This window comes from Antechinus flavipes, chromosome 2, assembly GCF_016432865.1.
Source record: "Antechinus flavipes isolate AdamAnt ecotype Samford, QLD, Australia chromosome 2, AdamAnt_v2, whole genome shotgun sequence".
Taxonomy (NCBI): domain Eukaryota; kingdom Metazoa; phylum Chordata; class Mammalia; order Dasyuromorphia; family Dasyuridae; genus Antechinus; species Antechinus flavipes.
In genome coordinates, this window is record NC_067399.1 from 148,404,108 (window position 1) to 148,426,611 (window position 22,504).

The following is a 22,504-nucleotide window of genomic DNA, read 5'->3' on the forward strand; positions in this document are numbered from 1 at the left end:
AGTGGTGCTAACAGTATAATTATCACTATAAGTGAGGAAAATGAGTTACAGAGCTTAAGTGACATCCCCCAGGGTTACCTGGCTCATGGGTATCCAAGGCAGGATTCAAATCTATGTCTTCTTGACTCCAAGTCTATCTCTGTAAACATTCATCATCATTGTCATAATCTTTGTGTAAATGATATCACTGTTGTCATTGCCATCAGGAGGGAAAGTTGGGAATCTGGAGTTGGAGAGCTAGACTGCTTTCTTATCTATGTGACACTGAATACACAATTTTGCCTCTCAGGTTCTCAATTTCCTCATCTGTAGAATAAAAAGGTTGAACTAGATCCTAGCTTCTTAAACTGTGGGTCACCCCTTAAAGGGTTTTATAACTGAATGTGGGGATTGTGAAATTATGATTTATTATCAGTAAATATTTGATTTGTATACTTATTTTATATACTATGTACTTGGGGGCATGTAAAATTTTCTCAGAACTAAAGCAAGGATCATTTAGCTCAATTCAAATCAATTCATTTCCTTAATTGAGAGTGGAAAAAGTTTAACAAGTCCTGAGCTGGATAACTTTTAAAATCTCTTTAGTTTTCAGATTTTGTGTTTCAGTGACTTCTTAAAATGACCAATCCTAATCTCTAGATCTCCCAAAGTATATTCTCTTATACTGTACTTTCAAATCATACTCAGTGTTCTGATTGTTAGTGATGTATACATCTTTGTTCCTTTATTAGACTTTAAGTCCAGAGGAGATAGAAATTATGATATAAATCATAGCTCACATTTAGAAGACACTTTATAGTTATAAAATACCTTATATAGATATGATTCTTACATCATTCCTATGAAAAAAGATAAGGAAAGTCTTAATTATTTCCATGTTACAGGCAAAGAAATTTAGATTAGAGGAGATTAAAATGATCTAGGTCATGCACCTGGGCAATTCAAATTTAGATCTCACTGCTGGGTTTCAAACTCAATTTCTCTGCAGGTCCAAGGCTCTGTCTGTTATATAAACTTACTTGAATTTGTTACTATATTAGTAGAGACAATGCTAGAGTGTTGAACTGGGATTCAGACAGAGCAGAATTTTAATAATATTTCTGATACTTATTAGCTCTGTGATTTTGGGTTAATTACATAACTTTTCTGAACCTCAGCTTCTTCACTTACAAAATTGAAATAACAGTTTTGTGCTGACAGAAATTTTTGTGAGAATTAAAGAGATAGTATGTCGTATTTTGCCAACTTTTAAGTGCTATATGAATTCAATCTAATAAACATTTATTAAGTGCCTATCATGTCCAAGCACTGTAGTAAGTGCTTGGAATGAAAAAAGAAGTGAAAAATAGTATACCTTTCAGAAGTTTAGAATCTAATGTTGGCTTGAGGAAAAAACGTGCAAACAAATATCTACAAAGCAAACTATAATGTGTAGGTTGTGAAGCTATGATTTATTATCAGTAAATGTTTGATTTGTATACTTATTTTGTTTACTATATAACTGGGGTTTTATAAATAGGAAAGACACCGGAATTTAGAGGGTCTGGGGAAAGGCTCCTAGTAGGAGATGAGATTGTAATTAGGAATTAATGGAAGTCAGAGAAGTTAGTAGTTGGAATTATTGATTACCTCTCCCACTACAACAGCTTGAAGTAAGTAATAGATACTCCATAAAAGTTTGTTGAATTTTTGATGGATTTGCTAATTGAACCTTGAGTTTTCATGGCCAGAAAAAGCTCCTAATAATAAGAAAAACTCCAATTTTTGTAATGAACATATATGTTTTATTTCAAGTTGTCTGTTTAAACAATAACAATAATAATAGTAACAACCACTATAGAGAGCTGCCATGGTGAAAAATGATGAATGGGGCTGGTATTGGTTTTTGTTTTTGCATTCTGAGATATCAAGCATGATGAAAATGACAAAGAGTTAAAGCAGGGATTTCTCCCATTACTTCTCAAGAGCAGAGAAGAAATAGAAGAAGCTTGGAAATTGTTTGATCAATTCTTTCCCCTTCATCATTCAGTTTGGTTCAACTGAATTCTTCCTAAAGTACCTAAACCATTAATTCTTCTTCTGGGGATAAATAGTATTTTTTTTTATTATGAATCCTTCAGAGTTGTCTTGAATCATTGTATTGCTGAAAATAGCTATGTCATTCACAACTGATCATTTTACAGTATTGCTGTTATTTTGTACATAGCACACACTGTACTGGGGACTGTGGGCAAGACAATGATGAAAAGCTATAGGTCCCCTGCCCTCAAGTGGCTTACAATCTAGCATGGATTGAGAATACCAATAACCAGAATACAATTTAGAGTAAGGTTAGCTACAAAGGAGGAGCCAAGTAGAGTAATGGGGAGCTCAAAGAATCTGGATCACTTCTAGTCAGATGTGTGTACATATGACATTTAATTTAAAAGGACAATGGGGCTAGGAATGTAAAGAAAGGAACAAGTATTTTCTTCTGATCAGGATGAATTAAGTTTGTCAGGCAGGACTTTGAAATTTTGAGCTTCTTCTTTTTCATAACCCTTCCCCAGGTAGGCCAGTCCACCTCCATTACATATAGGACAAAAAATACAGCTATCAACTTCAAACATTTAATTTTTTTTACAAAAGCACCTTGAATCTTATGTTACTGGAGTAATAATCCATTTCACTGAGAAGAGTCAAAATTCATTTTAAGTCAGAAAGAGATATCAATGATGTATCAAATGCCTACTATGTTCAAGGTATTGGGGATACAAAGATAAAATAAATATAACCCCTATTTCTTTCCCTATACTATAGCAATGTGGATAAACTGCCAGAATAAACAGCCTAAAAGATTGTTTAAGTATATATTGTAAGAGCAGAAATCATGTTTTACTTATCCCCCCTCAGTGCCTTGTTCATAAAAAAAAAAAAAAAAACAAAACAAAACACTTTTTTTTAATTGAATGAATAGCATGGTGTTGAGAAATAAAATACTATGTAAGATGATAGGATTCAAGAGATGCAAGAAACCTCTGAGGATTTCTCACCTCATCTTTCAAAAGAGGAAGCAAAAGACCAGATAAATAAAATAACTTGACTAAGGTTACACAAACTACATTGATTAAAAGATGGGTTCAGGTTCTTCTCCTTTCTCATGGCAACTACTTACTTCCATAGTCTAAGGATGAGACAAAAAGAGAGGGACAATACAATTGAGTCATCTTACAAGAGCAGCCTATTGATCAATTTCTCTTCCTTCACCTTTAACCTTAGGGAAGGAACTATAGTCATCATTTTGTTTTTATTGTTTATGTAAAATGGTCATTGTTATTATATTGGCTCTGCCCACTCTAGAACAATTAATATTTTTCTAATTATTTAAATTTGGCTTTATTTGTATAAAAAGTCATAATTATGTTCATTTATTAGCATTTTATTTTCCTGCAGTTATAAGTAAAAACAATTTTTAAGTCATTTAAAAGAAACTTTGAGTTCCAGATTCTCCCCCTTCTCCTTCCCCAGCCTCCCTCAATGAGAAGGAATAGGTTATACATGTGTAGTCAGGCAAAACATTTCCATAATATCCATGTTGTAAAAGAAAATGCAGACCCCTCTCCCTCAAAAAAAAAAAAAACCCTCAAGAAAAAGAAAGTAAAAAAGGTATACTTTAATCTGTATTTAGATACCAACAGTTTTTTTTCCTGGGGATGGATAGCATTTTTCATTATCAGTCCTTCAGAGCTGTCTTGGATCATTGTATTGCTGAAAATAGCTAGGTCATTGCTGATTATCTTATAATATTGCTGTAACTTTGTACGTGGGACATTTCACTTTGTGTCAGCTCATCTAAGTCTTAAATTTTTTTTCTGAGAGCATTCTGCTCGTTAGTTCTTATAGTACAATAATATTCCGTAGTAATCATATACCATGATTTGTTCAGCCATTCACCAATTGGTGGGCATCCCTTCAATTTCCAATTCTTGACTAGAAAACAAGCCCAGAGGAGTTACATCATTTGCTTAAAGAGATGCAGCTGGTAGGAAGAAGAATTTAAATTCAAATCTAGATCCTCCAGTTTTAAATATGATATTCTTTCCATTACCATCCTCATGTTTTTGTTGTCAACTGTGCTATCTATTAATTCTCACTTCTAAAGGACAGAGTAGTTTCTAGTACCACAGCTAAGGAATCACTTGCATGTTTTCAAGAGGTAGATTTAGAAATCCTGGCATAACTATACAGACTATTAAAATCTTTGTAGATACTAATCATGATCCCTTTATGTCTGTGGTGGGATGGGCTTAAAACTATGTAGTAAGGACACTGCATAGCTATGATCAACAATATTATTTGATTGTGCCCACAGTTGTCCTTAGGATACCAGGCTTGGGCAGTGACTCAGGAAGGTAGGGGAAGACCCTGGTATTTGGCCAGAATAGGAAAACAATTGCTACTTATATTTATTCCAATAAAGTTAAGACATTCCCCTCATGATGTCATTGGTCCTCTTTGGGAATGAAGGACAGACAACAACAGGGTGGTAGCCAGTGGGATAGAAAGATCACAGAACCAGAGCTAGAAGGGACCTCAGGGACACTCTAGTCCGACTATCTCATTGTACAGAAGTAACTGAGACTCAGAAAACTTAAATGACTTTCTTGAGGTCATATAGCTAGAAAGTCTCCAAGGCAGAATTTGTAGTCCTCTGATTCTTCTATTCTCTCCACTGTATTACAATGGAAGCTGCTCCCTTTGCTGATGCAGCAGAGGGAAGGAACCACATAGTGTGATTCCCTCCTGCTTTCATCCCTTAGATAATGACCTTGAACCAAAACCTTCCTAGAGATGACCTTGGTTGTACCTCATTTGAAAACAAAGAAAATTAGATTTTGTTACCCTTAAAAATAAAACAGCTCAAAACAATCTTGTTCTTTAGCAAATGAATGAATTGATCCTTCTTGCTTCAATTGCATTGATTCTTTATGATCCCTTTTGATTATTTTTGGCAATGATACTGCATTGGTTTGCTATTTCCTTCTTCAGCTCACTTTACAGATGAGGAAACTGAGGCAAATAAAGGTGAGTGATTTGCCCAGGGTTTCATAGCTAGTGTCTAAGACTAGATTTGAACTCAGGAAGATGAATCTCCCTGACTTCAAGTCTGGTACTCTATTCACTGTACCAACTAGCTGCCCCATATTTATTGATAACTGATAATCAATAAGGAATTGATCAGTAACTCTATTTAAAATATAAATAATCCTGTTTCTGGATCAATGACTGGGGGTTATATCTTTGGGATGTAGCCTTATTCACATGAAAGAATACAACTGCACCTCACTGGTTTTATTCATTGCTAAATAATTCCTAGAGTTAGTTATTTTCCAGGCAAACTAAAATAAAACCTTTTAATATAATACAATTGCATCCGATATACAAAAAAGTCTTGACAAATTAAAATTTCAAAACCAAGTTACCAAAAGTATTTCTGTTTTAGACAGTCTGAAAACATGGGTCAACTGCTTCTCAGTCCAGCTTTTGGATGTTTGTCCTGATGGAACATAACGATTCTTCTCTGTCCTGTTGTCTTTATGCTCTACTTCAGTGGTAGTAAATGCTGAAGGCATGGAGAATGTACAGGAAGGTAGTAATAAAAGCAAAGAACTGGAAGAAAAAGAAAGGAGGGGTGAAAATGAGGAGTAATGACAAGGCTCATCAGCAACCCAGACAAGGTCTGTCATTCATTTGTCCTGAACTCTCCCAGGCAATGTCAATAAAGTGCAAGTTTTGGCGCCCTGTCTCTCTCTCTTTTTGTCTCTGTCTCCCTCTTTTATCTTTGTCTCTTCTTGTCTCTCCTTTCTTTTACTCTCTACTTCTGTCTGCCTGTCTCTTTCCCTTCTGTTTCTCTTTCGCTGTCTCTATGTTTGTCTATTACCGAGCTTTCCTTTCCCTTTTTGTCTCTCTGTTTCTCTCCAGTTCCTATCAAATTGGAAAGTCTCCAAGTAGTTTCCTGAAGATGGACTGCATATTTGTTGCCCAGTGAAGAAAAGGGCAAGTAGTTGGTCCAAAAAAGCCCGGAATCAGGAAAACCTGAGTTCAAATCCAGCCTTGGACACTTAGTAACTGTGATTCTGGTCAGGTCACATTACCTTTGTTCGCCTTAATCCACTAGAGAAGAAATGGTAAACCACTCTAGTTTCTTTGCCAAGAAAACTCTAAGGACAGTATTGGTATGTGATGGCCCATGGGGTCACAACTGAATGACTAAACAACAATTGAATATAAAGTGATAACCATATTCAACAGTTACACAACTTTTTTTTTTCTTGTAAAGGAATTCAATATTTTTTATAGATTTTTATCTTGTGAATTTCCATTCTACAGATAAACTAAGGCATCAGAGATACGATATGCTTTATCTGTATAAAGTGTGTGACATAGATATCTGTCACACAGATATACTTTCAAAATTCCAAGTTATGAAACAGATAAATGTGAAGGGGGAGGGGAGGTTAATGCTTTACTTTATAAAAGTTTTCTTTTTATTTTTTAATCAAGGATGAGTTCATTTGAAGTGTGAATTCCCTTAGCCAATAAATGTGCAATTCCAAAAATTAGGTTTATTTATATTTATAGGTCATCATAAATAAAAGGCAGATAAAAGGTGTAGCAAACAAAAGCTGATTTTGAAGTAAGGAAAACTTGATTTCAAATCGTGCCTTTCTCATTCAAGAAGAGCAATTGAAAGGGAGATCCGAAGTTTTCAAAGACATGATGATCCAGATTATCCCTCACTTCTCTGATCTTGGAGCAGCATACATGCTAGGATTAGAAACTCAATAGTAGAAATTTGATGAGCTGAGAAGTTTATTGAAGCCCATGCATGTTGCATGAGAGGGAGGGAGAACCTGACAACATTTGGAGCAATTCTAGAGTTCTCAGAGGTTGGGTAGATGGAGTGACTCATCATCAAATAGAGATGTTTCTGAGACAAATCAATCATTAGGTAAAAGACCCATTTATGATCTGGGTAGCCCTTTTATGCTTCCCAAGATTACTTTAATATAGAATGGGAAAAAAAGATAGAATGCATATCAATAGTACCTCCAACCACCATGCTGCCTTAATTATGTGGCTGTACATAGAAAGTATCCATTAGAAACTTTTGGAAAGTATTTGGTTCCAATCTGTAAATTCATTGGAGGACAGAAAGAAGAGGAATGAAACTGCTAGGGTTCCTCCAGTGATGCAACCCATTAACACACCTATGACTATAGTCTTAGAAAGTTGACTTAGAAATACAGATATGTTAAGGGTCTTATTTGTTCATGGTAATATAGCTAATATATATCAGAAGTAGTGCTTAATACCAAGTCTTCTGTAAGTCAAGACTAACTCTCTAATCACAAAGCCACAGTTTCTCTTATTTTTGAAAAGCCATGTATAAATCTATTTTTTTGGGGGGTAATTCAGAGTCTTAACCCACTAGGGAAACTGACTTCAAAGGACTTATCCCTGATAAAATCTTTTGTAAAATGAGCATTTCTCTATTATCTTCCACATTTATCTGTTTTATGATTTGAAGTTTTCATCTAGATTAGGTTTTTCATAAAGCTAGAATATTCACAGAACCTACACTACTTCAGAGAGCAAATCACTGACCCTGAACCTATTGCCTATATTGTCATTAACCTACTTCTTATTGGTCTGTTGAAGCCTGAGGCTAAAGGTTTCCTGACAAAGTTCCAAAAGGGATATGATTGTCCCCCACAAACCTATTAGTGATGGGCTAGATGAAGTGATCTGTGACTACTTCTGTCTGTCTCTTTCTCTATCTGTCTCTATCTCTGTCTCTGGCTGGCTCTTTCTCTGTCTCTGTTTCTCTGCCTGCTTCCATCTTTCTGGCTTCTTCTTTGTGTCCAACTATCTCTTTTTCTGTCTGTCTCTCTGTCTCTAGCTGTCTCTTTCTTTATTTTTTCTCTCTCCATCTTCCTGTCTTTGTCTGTCTCTTTCTCTGTTTCCCTCTATCTTTGTCCAACTTTCTGTCTCTTACTCTCTTTCTCTGTCTCCATCTTTCTGTCTCTCACTATCTCTTTCTCCGTTTCTATCTCTTTCTCTGCCTGTCTCCATCTTTCTGTCTCTTTCTCTCTCTGTCTTCATGTCTTTGTCTCTTTCTCTGTCTTATTTGTCTCTCTTTTTCTTTTTTCCCTCACACACAACTTCCTCTAAAAAGTACTGAACTTTTTATTTTCTATTTAATAATCTGTGTACCTGTTGTATCCTGCCCTCCCTTCACCCCTTCCCTCCTTCCCACCCACCCCCAGGAGAATGTAGACTCCTTAAAGGCATGGACTGTTTAGATTTTCTTTGTATCCCCAGTACAGTGCCCAACCCTGAGCAGGAATTTAACAAGTATTTGTTGAACTAACTTATATGTTATTCTTACCAAGGAGGAAAATTCATCTCTTCCTGAACTGGGAAAATGACCCTTCCCCCACCTTTGACTTGAGGCAAGCCTTCTGTCTCTGACACTCCATTAAGATCTAGCACTTAAAAATTCTTGTATTGAACACTTCACAGTTCAGCTCACCGTAGCAGCAGTATTCAATTCATAAAATATTCTCTCCTTCCCTTCTGACTCCGTGCGAATTGTTGCATTTGCTTGTAAGACAGCTGCACTCATGTACAAAATTCCGGTACTTCCATGATAAAGGCTATCCTGGAAAACAGTCCCCCAAAAATCATGGAATAAACTACAAAACAATTTCAAAGTCATTACCTTCTTCTCTTGCTATAAGATATCCTCAAGTCTTAATCATTAAAGGACAGAACCCCTTGTGTTGGATTAGAACTGGCTTTTACTAAAGTAAAAAGTTCTTGGAGGAAAAAATAGCAAGGAAAATCTCATTCAACATCATTATGTGATGAGGAGACCCAGATCAATTGAATTTCCCATTAACTTGGTGAAAATCCAAGAAAGAAAGGGTGGGTAGCAGAGACAATGAATATCCAAAGTAGTCTAATTTGTACCTTGAGTCCTCACTGTCTCATTCCTCCATGAGGAAAAGGTCTCCTGGGGAGTCTTGATCTGACCCCAAGGATTATTAGCCTATCTGAGAGTAGAGAGATAGGGCATATTTTACTCTCCTTTAATTGTGGGACTTTTCTTTAACACAATCACATTTACTGTTATTTCTTAACCTGCTTTTTTTTCCCTTTGCCTCCTCTCTCTGCTAGGAAAGCTACCAACTTCTACCCTTTTGAGTTAAGCTTTATTGCCTCATGGCAACCATTAATTAATCACTATCTATTAGAGACCTTAACTTAAAAAGACCAAGTATAATCACCCACTGCATCCAGGGCTATTTTCAGTCTTCCTGAACTATATCTGGCCATTGGTTTCAGAAAGCTCTGGAGGAAAAAATGGGGCAGGTGATCTTGCACAATTTTTTCTCACGTAAACCCAACTCACTTGCATGTCATAGCCTTACCTCCCTGATATCATGGTCTTCTTCAAGAATGAAAAACAGACACTAACCAACCAACCACCAGACAGTTGTAACAGCAGTTATATGGGTACCATTGGGAAAATTCCTTCCCCTTCAAATAGTTTTAGGATTGTGGACACATTGAGTAGCTTAAATCTGAATTAGTTATTCTGGAGATCCAACCTGAGAGTAAGGGTAGAGTTGAGTAGCCCCTGAGAAGTACACATATATACTTTTTCTCTCAAATTCTTTATCTTATTATATCACTCTACATCCTTTAAAAAATGCCCAACTCCAATGCTGTTTCCTCCATGAAGTCTTCTCTCTTTCCTTCTATAACAACTTCTCCCCTCAGACATCATATTACATTTTCCAACTTTTTTATGTACTTACCTTGTGACATTGTTTAGCTGTGTATGTCTTATTTGCTTAATGAACGGGGCAGAAACCCTGTTTTACTAAAATTTTGTATTTCTTCAAGCATCAAGCACAATACTCCATAAACATTTAAGGCTGTTGTCAAATAAATCCTTTTATAAAATGAAGAATATTCCCCTGATTTATATTTTGTGATTTATGTTTTGTATATCTCTGATTTTATGAAAAGTAGGGGTCTTCTCAGAATCCATCTCAGTAGGAGAATTAGTATCCCTCATCCTCATCATGGAGTTGTCCCTCAATAAGAAAAGTCTTCAAATTAGGAAACGAAACTATATGGTTCCAACCAATACCCATAGTAACACTATATATTCTTACCCAAACTCTCCAGGATTCATATCTTTTATAAAATCCAAGTAAGTAAGACAACAGGAACATCAGGGAGATGAGGAATGAAGTGATAGACACATACATAACCCATCCTTGCAATAAAACATAAATCACACCAGTGGCAGCTACCAGAATCCAGACCCAGCAACCAAAGACCTGCACAAAAAAAAAAAGAAAAGAAAAATTATGTCAAAGATATTTCTTTTCTGCAGCATAGTTCTCTGTAAAAGGCATTAGCTTCCTTTCTTCTTTGTGATTTTTTTTCTCTTGGTCTGATATGTTCAGAATTCATGATCTACTTTAATCCATGACTTTCCTGGCCACCTTTGCTACTGATCATCCATCCTCCTATTTCTTGCTCTGAACAACCCCAAACTACAACCAAATGATACTTTTTTCAATACGAAGTGAAACAAATTCCTGTATCCAAATTTTGCAATTCAAAAAGTTCTTTTCCCATTTTTGACCTCTGCCTTCATTTCCCCCCCTACCCAGCTCAATCCCAACCCTAATTAACCTCTGTTTTCCTCTTCTGTTTTACTCACGCCCCCTCCCCCCCCCACTATAATTAATAAATTCTCCTTTATCCTAGAACTTTGCTTTCATTTTCTTCCCATTTTTCTGGTGCTAGTAGAAACTGGATTCCACCAATAAATGCCTCATCACTGGCTCCACCCTACATTGCTGACTACTTTTCTCATGTCATGTTGCATGATAGATGGGTCAAAAGGAATGTTAGGCCTATTTTTTTTACTCCCCATTGTCACCTTCCCCTGCTGATCCTTCCCCTGCTATCATCATTCTGAGATGTCTTTTGCTTTGACTTTTACTCCATTTGTTTATTTTATCTTATCTAGATCTTTATTTCTGTTGCCTGCTAGGCAACACTTAATGGTCTGAACTTGAATTATATATACAGTTTTCTTTAACTCACCTCCTTACCCTTATTCTTAGAAGTTCTATTATTCATGTGGAAGCCATTATGAGCAAGTGCTCTCTAGTTTATCTACCTCCTCAATTCCTGTGACTCATCACCATTTGAAGCTCAGTCTTATATTGGGTAATCATCCCCATCACCCTCAAACCATTTACTTTGTGAACTTGAACACTGAAGTTCCTTTTTAAAAAATATAATTTCTCCTCATTCTAACTTTGCATCTCTCTTTTCTCCATCTGGGCTGTATAGTGGGTAGAAGAGAGGATTTGGAATCAGGAAGAACTGTTTGAATCTTGCCTTAGACAGTTACTTCTGGACTCATTACTTAAACCTCTGTCAAGTTCAGTTTCCTTATTTTTAAAATGAGTTAATAATAATGCCCACATCACAGAGTAGTGATGAGGATCAAAAGTGATAACAGGTTAAACTTTGCACTTGTCAAACTAAAGTGCCAATGAAATGCTATTATTATTCATCTTCACTTTATCCTTCACTCCTTCACATTTGTTTTTTCTTCTAAGGCCCTCACTACCCTTTTGACCTCCTTTAAAACTATATTTAACCAGTTCAATAATGCATTTGTCCTCCATCTTTGAATCCTAACTCCATATTCATTCTCTACCAATTCCTAATCTGTAAGTCTGCTGCTGGAGGAAGTTATCCATGCCATCTACTTAGTACATCCGCTATAAATCCATGTTTCTTTGATTCCAATTCATTCCTCCTATCTCTACAGTCATCCATTTATCCTTTATTTGTTGAATATCTTCCTCCTTAAAGAGACCATTCACAAACCTTTTTGCTTTCCTCAAACCCCCAACTTCACCCTCACCCACCAATCCTTCTCTCAGTACAAGAGTTCATCTTGTATTCTCCTGAGAAAATCAAGGTTTATCACTAAATCCATATCTTCCTTACTCTTTTTATTTCCTAATGCATACTTCTCCTTTGCTGCCTTTTCAAAGGATGAGATTGCTCTTCTTGTTGACTCATGGCTTTCCCCCAAGAGCTTTTTCAAGTAATTGTTCTCATTCTCATTTATCTCCTTGCTCCTTCTACATTGCCTAGAAACATGCTCAATCCTTGGAAACATCTTGACTTGCCCAGGATCAACTGTTAAGTGTCTGAGGTTAAACTTAAAGTCAAGTCCTCTCACTGTCCTTAGGTATCATCTTTGAAACAATCAAATGCTTATGGGGGAGAAGAGACAGCTATAATTTTTTTCACATTTTCATTTTAAACAGCTCGATGAGTTTGCTTGCTTCCCATACTTAGCTTTTATACTGAGAGAAAGAGAATTTCAATAAGTGACATATGGAGTGAGGGAAAGAGATAATTTTGAACATGAAGCGATTAGATATAAGTAGTTCTTTGTGACCCCATTTGGAATTTTCTTGGCAAAGATACTGGAGTCTCCAGCTAATCTTATAGATGAGGAATTGGAGGCAAACAGGGTTAAGTGGTATGCCCTGGGTCACCCAATTAGTAAATATCTGAGACTGGATTTGAGCTCAGAGCTTCCTGATGCAAGGATTGCCACTTGATCCACTGAGCCACCCAATTGCCATTTGACATTACTTTGAAGAATAAAGGGAAGATGAGGACAATGGATTACTAAGAGCCTGAGACATTTTCTTCTTCCTTTTCTTCTTCCTTCCCTCATTTGTGGCCTTCTAAACGCAGAACACCAAACTGCTACTAAGGCTGTTAGCAGCTGTATTCTGCTGCATCACAGGCAACCTTGTGGTTTGGCTGGGAACCAAGCTGTCGTGGATAATGCAGTTTCTATGAGTTTTAAACAAAGAATATGCAAAGTTTAAGATTAGAACCTGTTGGTAGAGGTGAGGACTGCCTGTCCTGTAAGCCACATTTTGTTCATTCCTGAAGAGGGTGAGGAGGAGAGAAGCTAAAGGATCAGCTCCATGTTTATTCTCTGCTAGTTTCATGTTATTTAAAAATTTTAATATTTGATTTTTGTAAATCTTTTATTGCTATTCTGGCAGTAAAAGATTGGATCTGAGAAAACAATCACTTTCAAGCAAATATGTTATCTAAAGAAAAGGAGATTGTGAAAATATAAATTTAGAAAGAGATGATCAATTCTGTTAATTTTCTTTTCTTCTGGGGAGAAGGAATTGGACCAGCAGTTTTATTGGCACAGGGAATTTCTATAAGAGGGAACTAACTCCCTCTGCCAATTCAGATTGTCATCTGCTCTACAATTTAGTCATAGAGTTTTCTAGAGCACTAAGGCCTTAACTGACTTGTCTAGGATTACAATGCCCCTGTGTCAGAGATAGAACCCAGATTTTCTTGACTTTGAGGTGGTGCAGTAGACAGAGTTCCAGGCTTGAAATCAGGAAGACTCATTTCCCTGAGTTCAAATTTAGCCTCAGACACTTAGTAGCTGATTTAACCCTGTTTGCCTCAGTTTCCTCATATATAAAATGAGCTAGAGAAGGAAACGATAAACCACTCCACTGTCTTTGTCCAAGAAAACCCCAAATAGAGTCATAGAAAGTCAAACACGACTGAAAAAACTTACAACCAATGAATGTTAGACATTTCCTCCTTATATCAAGCCTAAATTTCCGCCCCCCCCCCTCTCTTCTACCTATTGTCCCTAGTTTCCCCACTTTGGGGCCAGGCAGAACAGGTCTAAACTCTTTTCCATATGAATCCCCTTTGAATACCATTGGTATAACCTTGGTTAAGACATTTAATTTCTATGAGTCTCATTTTTTCTCTTTTGTAAAATGAGACAGGGGATTGCTAATTTCTTAGGTCCTTCCCAACTTTAAATCTATGATCTCTTGATCTGAAAAATCTCTGAGTCTTGGCCTGAGTATGTAGAGGAAGGTCCCTCTGCCATTATGGTTAACTTGGAGAGAGTTATATTTAATGACAAGCCCTTTACAGTAGGACTTGGAGGAGGTGGATCTCTCAGGAAGCCATTGTTTCATTTGGAAGTCAGCTGCCATTTAAGCTACACCTGAGAAAAATGATGAATAGTTTGGGCTGGTCATCTTCTAGAACAAAAGACAAAAACAGCAACTTTGACTTTAGGTAATTCATCTCACCTTTGTCTCAGTCTTTCCCTTAGATTGTGAGGCAAGGATTATCTTTTGCTTTCCTTTTTATCCCCAATGTTTAGCACAATACTTAGCACATAGTAAGTAAACTGATTCATCAGTAAAGTGAGCTCTTTAGACTATAACCTACCAATTTGTATTTATTACCATTTTATGAGAGCTGGGGACCCACATATTGAGGAAATGTAGATATAAGCTATGCTTAAACTATACTGGGAAATTTTCCTAGAGTAAATTCAGGTGGGAATAAGAATCCAGAGTGAGAGAGAAGTGATTCTCTTGGATCAGGGTTCTGATGTCAGACCCAAACTAAAGGATCTGAGCCCAGAATGTTTTGTGGGGCAGACAAGCAGGCATTGGGTTCCATCAGGAATGGTATAATCTTATTGCTTCTTCCAGAATCCTTTACTTTCTCTAAGATTCTGTACAAGTGCCAGCTCTTACCCAAGATCTATCCAAATTCCCCTAGTTAGTACATTGCTTCCCAAATGATTTCATTTACTCCATACATATTTTATATTTTACTGATCTGTATATATGTTCTATCTTTCCCTGCTCCCTGCCACCTCTATCACCACCCCTAGTAAAATGTAAGCTCTCTGATGAACAATTTTGTTTTTGTCTTTGCAACTCTAGTGCCTAAAGCAGTGCTTGGCACATAGAAGATACTCAATAAATGCTTGTGGAAGGAAGGAAGGAAGGAAGGAAGGGAGGAAGGAAGGAAGCAAGGAAGGAAGAAAGAAAGGAAGGAAGGAAGGAAGGAAGGAAGGAAGGAAGGAAGGAAGGAAGGAAGGAAGGAAGGAAGAAAGGAAGAAAGGAAGGAAAGAAGGAAGGAAGGAAGGAAGGAAGGGAGTGGATCTCTGACTCAAGAGTTACAATATTAATACTACTCCAAAATCATGATACAAATTTTCCTAATGACTTAGGGAAATTAACCTACAGTTTTCTAGGCACACTCTAGACTTAAAGTCTTTGATCTTATTTGTTTCAATAAACAAATACTGGCCTGGGAATTTCATCACAGAAGCACAGTACCAAAGGATGACAGGAGTTGGAAAGGACCTCATATATCAGGTAGTTCAACCTTCTTATTTTAGAGAGGAGGACGCCTAGCATCAGAGAGATGAACTGATTTGTCCATGGTGATGTTATTTGGCCTTTGGACCGTGCTATCAGGAAAGTGATGTCATGACTTGTAAATGAATTGGATTTAAGTGAGGGAGGGCTGTGCAAGGTCACCTGCCTCACTCTCTCCTCCGGAGCCATCTGGGCCCAGTGGCAAGATATAGATCAGGACAACTGGAGATGGCCCTGGAAGCAGTGGGACTCCTTGACTTTTGTAAGCTAAGGTCTTTAACAAATTTCGGTTTGAGGCAACATCAATTCAATAATTAAGGCTAGGTAAGAAATGAGACAAAGAATGACCTCTTTTACCTAGTCAAAAAAAAACATCAATTTGGCAGGGGAACCTCAGAACTCAGGTGACCCTCAGACTTTCTGGCCAAAGCAAAGACAATTGCTATTTATACACTCATTCTGAGCCATCATAGCCCAAACAATGACCAAGTGAGACTTGGTCTGAGACCCACTGTTGGTCTATCAATGAGAGTCACAGTTATTTGGATTTAAGACATGGTCCTTAGGAAAGAAATCTAGCCATGGCATCATTTTCCTGATATCATGGTCCTCTTTGATGCCAAAGGACAACCGACTAGTTCCAGGTGGCAATGCAAATCCATCCTTCCTTCCCCCTTCCCTCCCTCTTTCCCCATCTCCCTCCCTCCTCCCTCCCTCCTTCCCCACCTCTCTTCCTTCCTTCCTCCCTCCCTCCTTCCCCACCTCCCTCCCTCTATTCCTCTTTCCCTTCCTTCCTTCCTTCCTCCCTCCCTCCTCTCTTCCCTCTCTCTCCCTCTTTCCCCATCTCCCTTCCCCCCTCCCTCCCTCCTTCCCACCATTTCCCTCCTTCTATTCCTCCTTCCCTCCTTTCCTCCCTCCCTCCCTTCCTTCCTTTCTTCCTTCCTTCCTTGGCCTTCCCTCTTTCCCTGCCTCTTGTCAAGGTAGCATGGTGAATGGAAAAAGGAATTGATACTAATGCTCCAGTCACCTAGCTGTCAATTTTGGGAACTGCTCCCAAGACAAAGCCTGTGGGTGGGGCACTAGTGGATTGAAGTAAGCTGACAGTAGAGTGTGCCTATCAATTATCTTGTGGCAACCAGAGTGCTTGCCAGCAGCAACCCTCTCAGAGTGCTCTCCTAGCAGAGGAAAGAAAATGTTTTGCTAGCTAGGGAACTGAATGCCAGCACCAGAGTAATGTCTCTCCTCTGGCTGGACATAAATCCATCCTAATGAAAATACCTTAGATCAGTCCTTCTTTGGGGTTGGATGACACATGGGGATGCAGGGGGAGGGGACAAGAAGGATTAAGATTATATTTATAAGGGATTAAGAAGAGGATGATATTTGCCTTCTACCTCCATGAACAGAAATTTATCATTAAATATGGTTTGGTTTTTAGCGAGCCAATGAACAGGGTCCACCGAGGCCGTCTCTAGCTTTGGGAGGCTGGGAGCTCTATCTCATTAGATGTCTTCAGACATCTTCAGACATTCAGACAAAGGGGATTGGATGCCCCTTGTTGGGTCTGTGGTAGAATGGGACCTTGTTCAGGTAGGTATTGAACAAACTAGCCCCTGAGGTCTCTTTCAACTCTGAGGTTCTGTGATTTGTTCCAATAGAACACTTTGGGATTAGCTTTTGGGGGCTCAAGGTGCTATAATGGAAAGATCATTAGTCTGAGAGTCGAGACCCTATCTTCTACTATTCACTCTGACATTTACTCACTTTGTGATTTGGGGAAAGTCACATAATCCTTCTGGTCCTAAATTTTCTTTTCTGCAAAGTAAGATTTATATTTTCAAAATTATCTTCTATTTTACAATCTATATATTTTGAACATATGGTGTCTTTTTGGCATGTTTTTTTTTTTTCCCACATGAGAACATAAATAAGCTCCTTGAGTTCAAAGACCATGCTCATGTCTTTGTATCTCTATTGCTCAGCAAAGTGTCTGATATGCAGTAAGCATTTAATAAATGCTATTATCTCAGATACCTCCTCATTATGCTATCCGGTTTCAAAGATTCCCCTCCATAAATACCACTAGGAAGCTGTAGGCAAATACTTATATGGATAAATAGCCCTACTGCCTACGTGATCTCTAGTTCTGACTATTTCTACAGGAGGTGGGAATCCTGTGAAATGGCTCTTTCACGTAACATAGCCAATGGGGAAAAAAGACATTTTCTTCACCCTCACATTCTACCACCTTCTGAGAAGCGGCATAATCTCTGCCAAGTTCATGTTGTATTAACTGGCTCCTGATGAATGAAAAAAAACCATAACTGTCATCTTATGTCTATTGTGGGAAATCTGGGTCGGTTTCTAGAGTTGCATGAGAAACTTGAGTATATGCCATCACCTCTTAAAAAAATAAATTGACATTCCAGATTTTTCCCATGTCTTATATTCCTTCCCCTTTTAAATCTTCATTACAACTTCCAAGAGCAACATACTAATTTTTAGACATGGGATTAGTCAGCAAACATGGAACAGTGTTATTTATCGTTGTATACTTGATTCAAATCATCATGATTACTAAATGTCTGTTATGTTCAAATCTTTGTGCTTGGCAGTGGAGAAACAATGATAAAAATGATGCAGTTGCTTCCCTCAGGGAACCTTCAAAATGCTTGGTGGTGGAGAGGGAAGGGCGTGACTTGGGATGGGGGCCAAAGGAAAGCTCCAGACAAAAAGCTCTAGGAAAACTTGAGTGGGAAGAGAACACGTGTTTGTGGGTATATGGGTTGGAAGGAATCAGAGATTTCATGGGAAAGGTAACTCATGAGCTGGATGTGGAATAAAGTGGTAAGGGAGGGGAAATTTATACCAAAGATGACTACAGAGGTAAGATAACAAGATATTGAGTTTGAGGAACAGCAAGAAGTTTAATTTAGCCATAAGGGTTTGAAGATGAGTAATGTGAATTACATTTGGAGTGGTGAATTGCAGCTATATTGTAGGGAGCTTTCAATGTCAAGATAAGGAATTCATATTCCTTCCTGGAGGCAATGGGGAACCAGTGAAGATTTTTGAGCTGAAAAGTCTATTTTAGTGTCCACTCAAGGAGGGCTGATGTCTTCTAAACAGTTTGTGAACATACAGACCAAAGTTAAAGGACACTTTTAAGATGGAGTGGAGATCAAGTTATTTATTCCCTTATAGATGTGGGGAATGCTAAAAACCACTTAGAAAGCCAAATAAAGAAAAATAACATAAAAGCAGCAAAGAGAATTCTGCTTTATTATGGAGAAAGACTATTATTTCCTGTCTCCTTCAATTGTTTCAATCATTATATATTGTTCATACATTTAAAGAGGCAGAGATTGCTCAGTGGAAAGAATCCTGAACTCAAGGTGAGGGAACCTGGGCTTCAGCCTCACAAAGTTACTAACTTGTGTGTTGTATATGGATCACTTGGATCTATTTGAGATTTTCTTTACTTGTAAGTAAGACCCGTTAATCCCTGAAGTCTGTTTCACCTCATTCAGCATTCCTTCTATATAAGAAATGAAGACTTTCCACTGGTCTCATTCTTTGCCTTGACTGTGATGGGAATTGATGCTGGAAGCAGAACGGCTTTGCTTTTGACTTGGCAATACATTGCTCTCAGATGACCAGCAAGGCTATGTGGGTAGGCTCAACACAATTGGCCACCAATTTAACCAGGAGGATCTTTCATTATTTTGAAGTTTTGATCTATGATCCTAAAGATAAGTAAGTATAATGATTTATTCAATCAGGTCCAACTCCTTCTGACTCCATTTGCGATTTTCTTGGCAGAGATACTGGAGTGGTTTGTCATTTTCCTCTTCAGATAATTTTATAGATGAGGAAACTGAGGCAGACATGGTTGAGTGACTAACACTAAAAGTGTGTTGATACTATTATAATAAAGAAAACATGAATGAAAAATAACTGAACAAAAGCAAATTTAGTCCTCTCGTTCATCTCCTTTATTACCTTCAGCCTCTCTCCACTGTCTTATACACTGCTTCCCATCATTCCCCAATGTAAAGCTTTTCCTTCAGGTAAATCAGATTCCTCCTTGTCCTATGAACCAGCCCCTTACTGACTCAGTTCTGCTGTTTTTTCTCAGTTCAAAGTGTCCTTTCCTCTTTTCCCCATCTATCTAGAACCCTGCTGTTCTTCAAGCACCTGATAAAGCCTCACCTGGGTGGTGTAGTAGACAGAACACCAGCCCTGAAGTCAGGAGAACCTTGAGTTCAAATCTGATCTCAGACATTTAACACTTCCTAGCTGTGTGACCCTGGACAAGTCACTTAATCCCACTTGCCTCAGGAGGGAAAAAAAGTCTAGTGAAGCCTATGGACTACTCTGCTTTCAAAATATTTTAAAAATAAATTTTAATTCAAAATTTAAAAATTAATACATAAAATCGCAAAACCAATTATATTGAAATAAAAGTCATAAAATATATATTTAAAAACCAAATTCATTGGCCCCAGGTTAAGAACCTATGTCATAGAGGGAAAGTTTAACAGGCTGGGGCAAAATGAAGAATGGAGAAGTTCAGAAAACAATTGGGAAAGAAGAATTGAAGAAGTTAGATAGAAAGGTTCTAAGGAAGGGAAAAAATGTTTATAAGAAGGATGGAGCCATGGGTTAGGAAAAGAAACAAGTTGTTCCAGAAGTCAACCAGCATTTTTTCTAGAAACTCGGAGGTGAGAGATTGGTGGGAATCAAAGGAGCAATGGCTAGTTTAGAGAAGCTGAAGGAATTGAAGTGACACTTGAAATTGAGAGGACAAAGAAAACAGGCCAGGAGGACTAAGTCCAAGACACTGGATGTTGGTCTGTGTTTGTGACCAGCTCACCAAGTATCAGCCTGCTCCTTTAAAAAAGGAAAAGCATTGGATGTTTATCCTCTAATTGCTTTGTGCAGATTAAAAAATAATTAATAAGAGAAGGCAGGAAATTTAGTAGGGAGGGGTAGAGATTTGGACTGTGAGTCAGAATATCTTGGTTCTGCTCCCTTTGCCACTTCCTGTATGACCTGATTCACCTCCCCATTTCAGTATCAGTTTCTCCATCTGGTAACTGGGATTTGAAAACATGTCCCTCCCCTGCTAGTTGTGAAATGATCAGCCTAAATTTTAAAAGTGCCACACAAATACGAATTCTTCTTATAACAATTCAGTTCAATTTAATTCAGCACCAATTTACGGAGCACTGAGTGAATCTGACCCTGTGCCAGGCACTGGAGACAACACAAGGCTTATCTAAAAAAGGTGAGGTTTTATCAGGTGCTTGAAGGACAGGAGGTAGATGGGGAAAAGGGGAAAGGACACTTTGAACTGAGAAAAAAACAGCAGAACTGTGTCAATAAGGGGCTGATTTGTAGCACAAGCAGGAGTTTGACTTACCTGAAGGAAAAAGCTTTATATTGGGGAGTGATGGGAAGCAGTGTGTAAGACAGTGGAGAGGAGCTGAAAGTAACAAAGGCAATGAGGAAGAAGACCAAATTTGCTTTTGTTCAGTTACTTTTCATTCATGTCTGACTCTGCGACCCCATTTGGGGTTTTATTGGGCAGAAATACTGGAGTGGTCTGCCATTTCCTTCTCTAGCTCATTTTATAGGTGAGAAAACTGAGGCAAACAGGGTTAAGTGACTTGGCTAGGGTCACACAGCTAGTAAATGTCTAAGGTTTGATTTGAACTCAGAAATATGAGTCTTTCTGACTCCAGGCCTGGAGCTCTATCCACTGAGGTACAGGTGTTTTAGAAAGACTAATTTATCAATGTTACAAGTAGAATGGATTGGAGAGAGAGGAGAAACTGGAGATAGTAAGAACAATGAAGAAACTGGTATGATAGATTATGAGTTCCTCTATTAGACTATACCTTCTTTAAGAATGAAGATTCTTATTCATCTTTGTGTCTCATATCACTTACCATGGTGTTCCACAAAAAGTAATCAATTGATAAATGTTGATTTATTGGTCATAAAATTTAGAGGTGGAAAGGTCTTAGAGATCATCTCAATCAATTAATCATTAAATATTTGTTAAGTGCCTTCTGTGTGTCAGGAACTGTGGTAATCACTGAGAATACAAGAAAAGGCCAAAAATAGTTCCTGTCCTCATTGAGCTTACAACCTAGTCTGATCCTTTCAGTTTATTTTTCAAAATAATTAATTTAAAAGTTTTTTCAATTTCTTCATTTTTTTTAAGCAAATGAAGAAACTGAAATCCAGAAAGGTCCCACAAATAGGAAACAGCAGATCCAAGATTTGTACCCTACTTCCCAATCCAATAATCTTTCCACTGTACTCTTGCTGGATTGAATTTTGATGATAAATGTTTGGAATAGTTGGTGATGATGAGAATACCAAGGGTAGGACAGATGGGAGAGATGCTTTGAAAATAGGAGCAAGAAGCTAAGGAAGGGTGGAGGAGAGAGAAGGACCAAAAGATCCCAAGATTTCAAGCTTAAGTGACCAAGAAGAAGTGACATTATTAACAGAGACCAGGGTAATGCTTGCAGAGGAAGATGGAGTATTTGGAAGCATTTAAACTGAAAATGCAGAAGTACAGAAGGGCTCTGACCCTGAGTATTACACAAGCTACTCATTGCCAACATCTCATTCCTCGACCTGATCCTTATCACCCGTTTCAGGGTGGGCTTCTGACATTCTTTTCCTTTCCCACAACTCATGTGACCATAGAGTCATTCAGTTCAACACCAACCCCAGACAACTTTATAGTATGAGGAAAAGACCTCAGTGGAGAAGAATGTGGGCCATAAAATTGATAGACCTAAGCAAGATAAAGTGGTCTTAGTGCCATAAAAGACACACCCTATTTTCACAACGAAGACATAGAAATGCCCATTGTCAATATTGGGGGTGGAGAGGAGCTCTACCCTCACTTAAACTGTTCATTGTGGAGTTCCAAGGTCTTAAAAACTTCCATCCTACAAAGGATGAGAAGGTCTCTGTTCTGGGCCAGTGTCTAGCACAGGGCCATAATCACACTCTGGCACAGGAGGAAAGAGGCAAAGATGGACTTGATAGGTAATGTCTGGGCTCCAGATGAAAGCATCCTTTTCCTATTACATTTTTATTTGTCTCATATTTATTTCTAGGGCTCCATT

General features: G+C 37.9%; 1 protein-coding gene across 1 annotated transcript in view; it reads right to left on the reverse strand.

Moving 5' to 3' along the window:
• Positions 1-1,764: 1,764 nt before the first annotated feature.
• Positions 1,765-22,504, reverse strand: part of MALL (mal, T cell differentiation protein like) — a 44,887-nt gene continuing 24,147 nt past the window's right edge. Inside the window, exons 2-4 of the mRNA XM_051975792.1 lie at positions 10,233-10,400; positions 8,579-8,707; positions 1,765-5,652 (exon numbers count right to left, since the gene is read on the reverse strand). Of these exons, the coding sequence (XP_051831752.1) occupies positions 5,590-5,652; positions 8,579-8,707; positions 10,233-10,400 (360 nt within the window). The 3' untranslated portion in view covers positions 1,765-5,589. The remainder of the gene's footprint in view (positions 5,653-8,578; positions 8,708-10,232; positions 10,401-22,504) is intronic.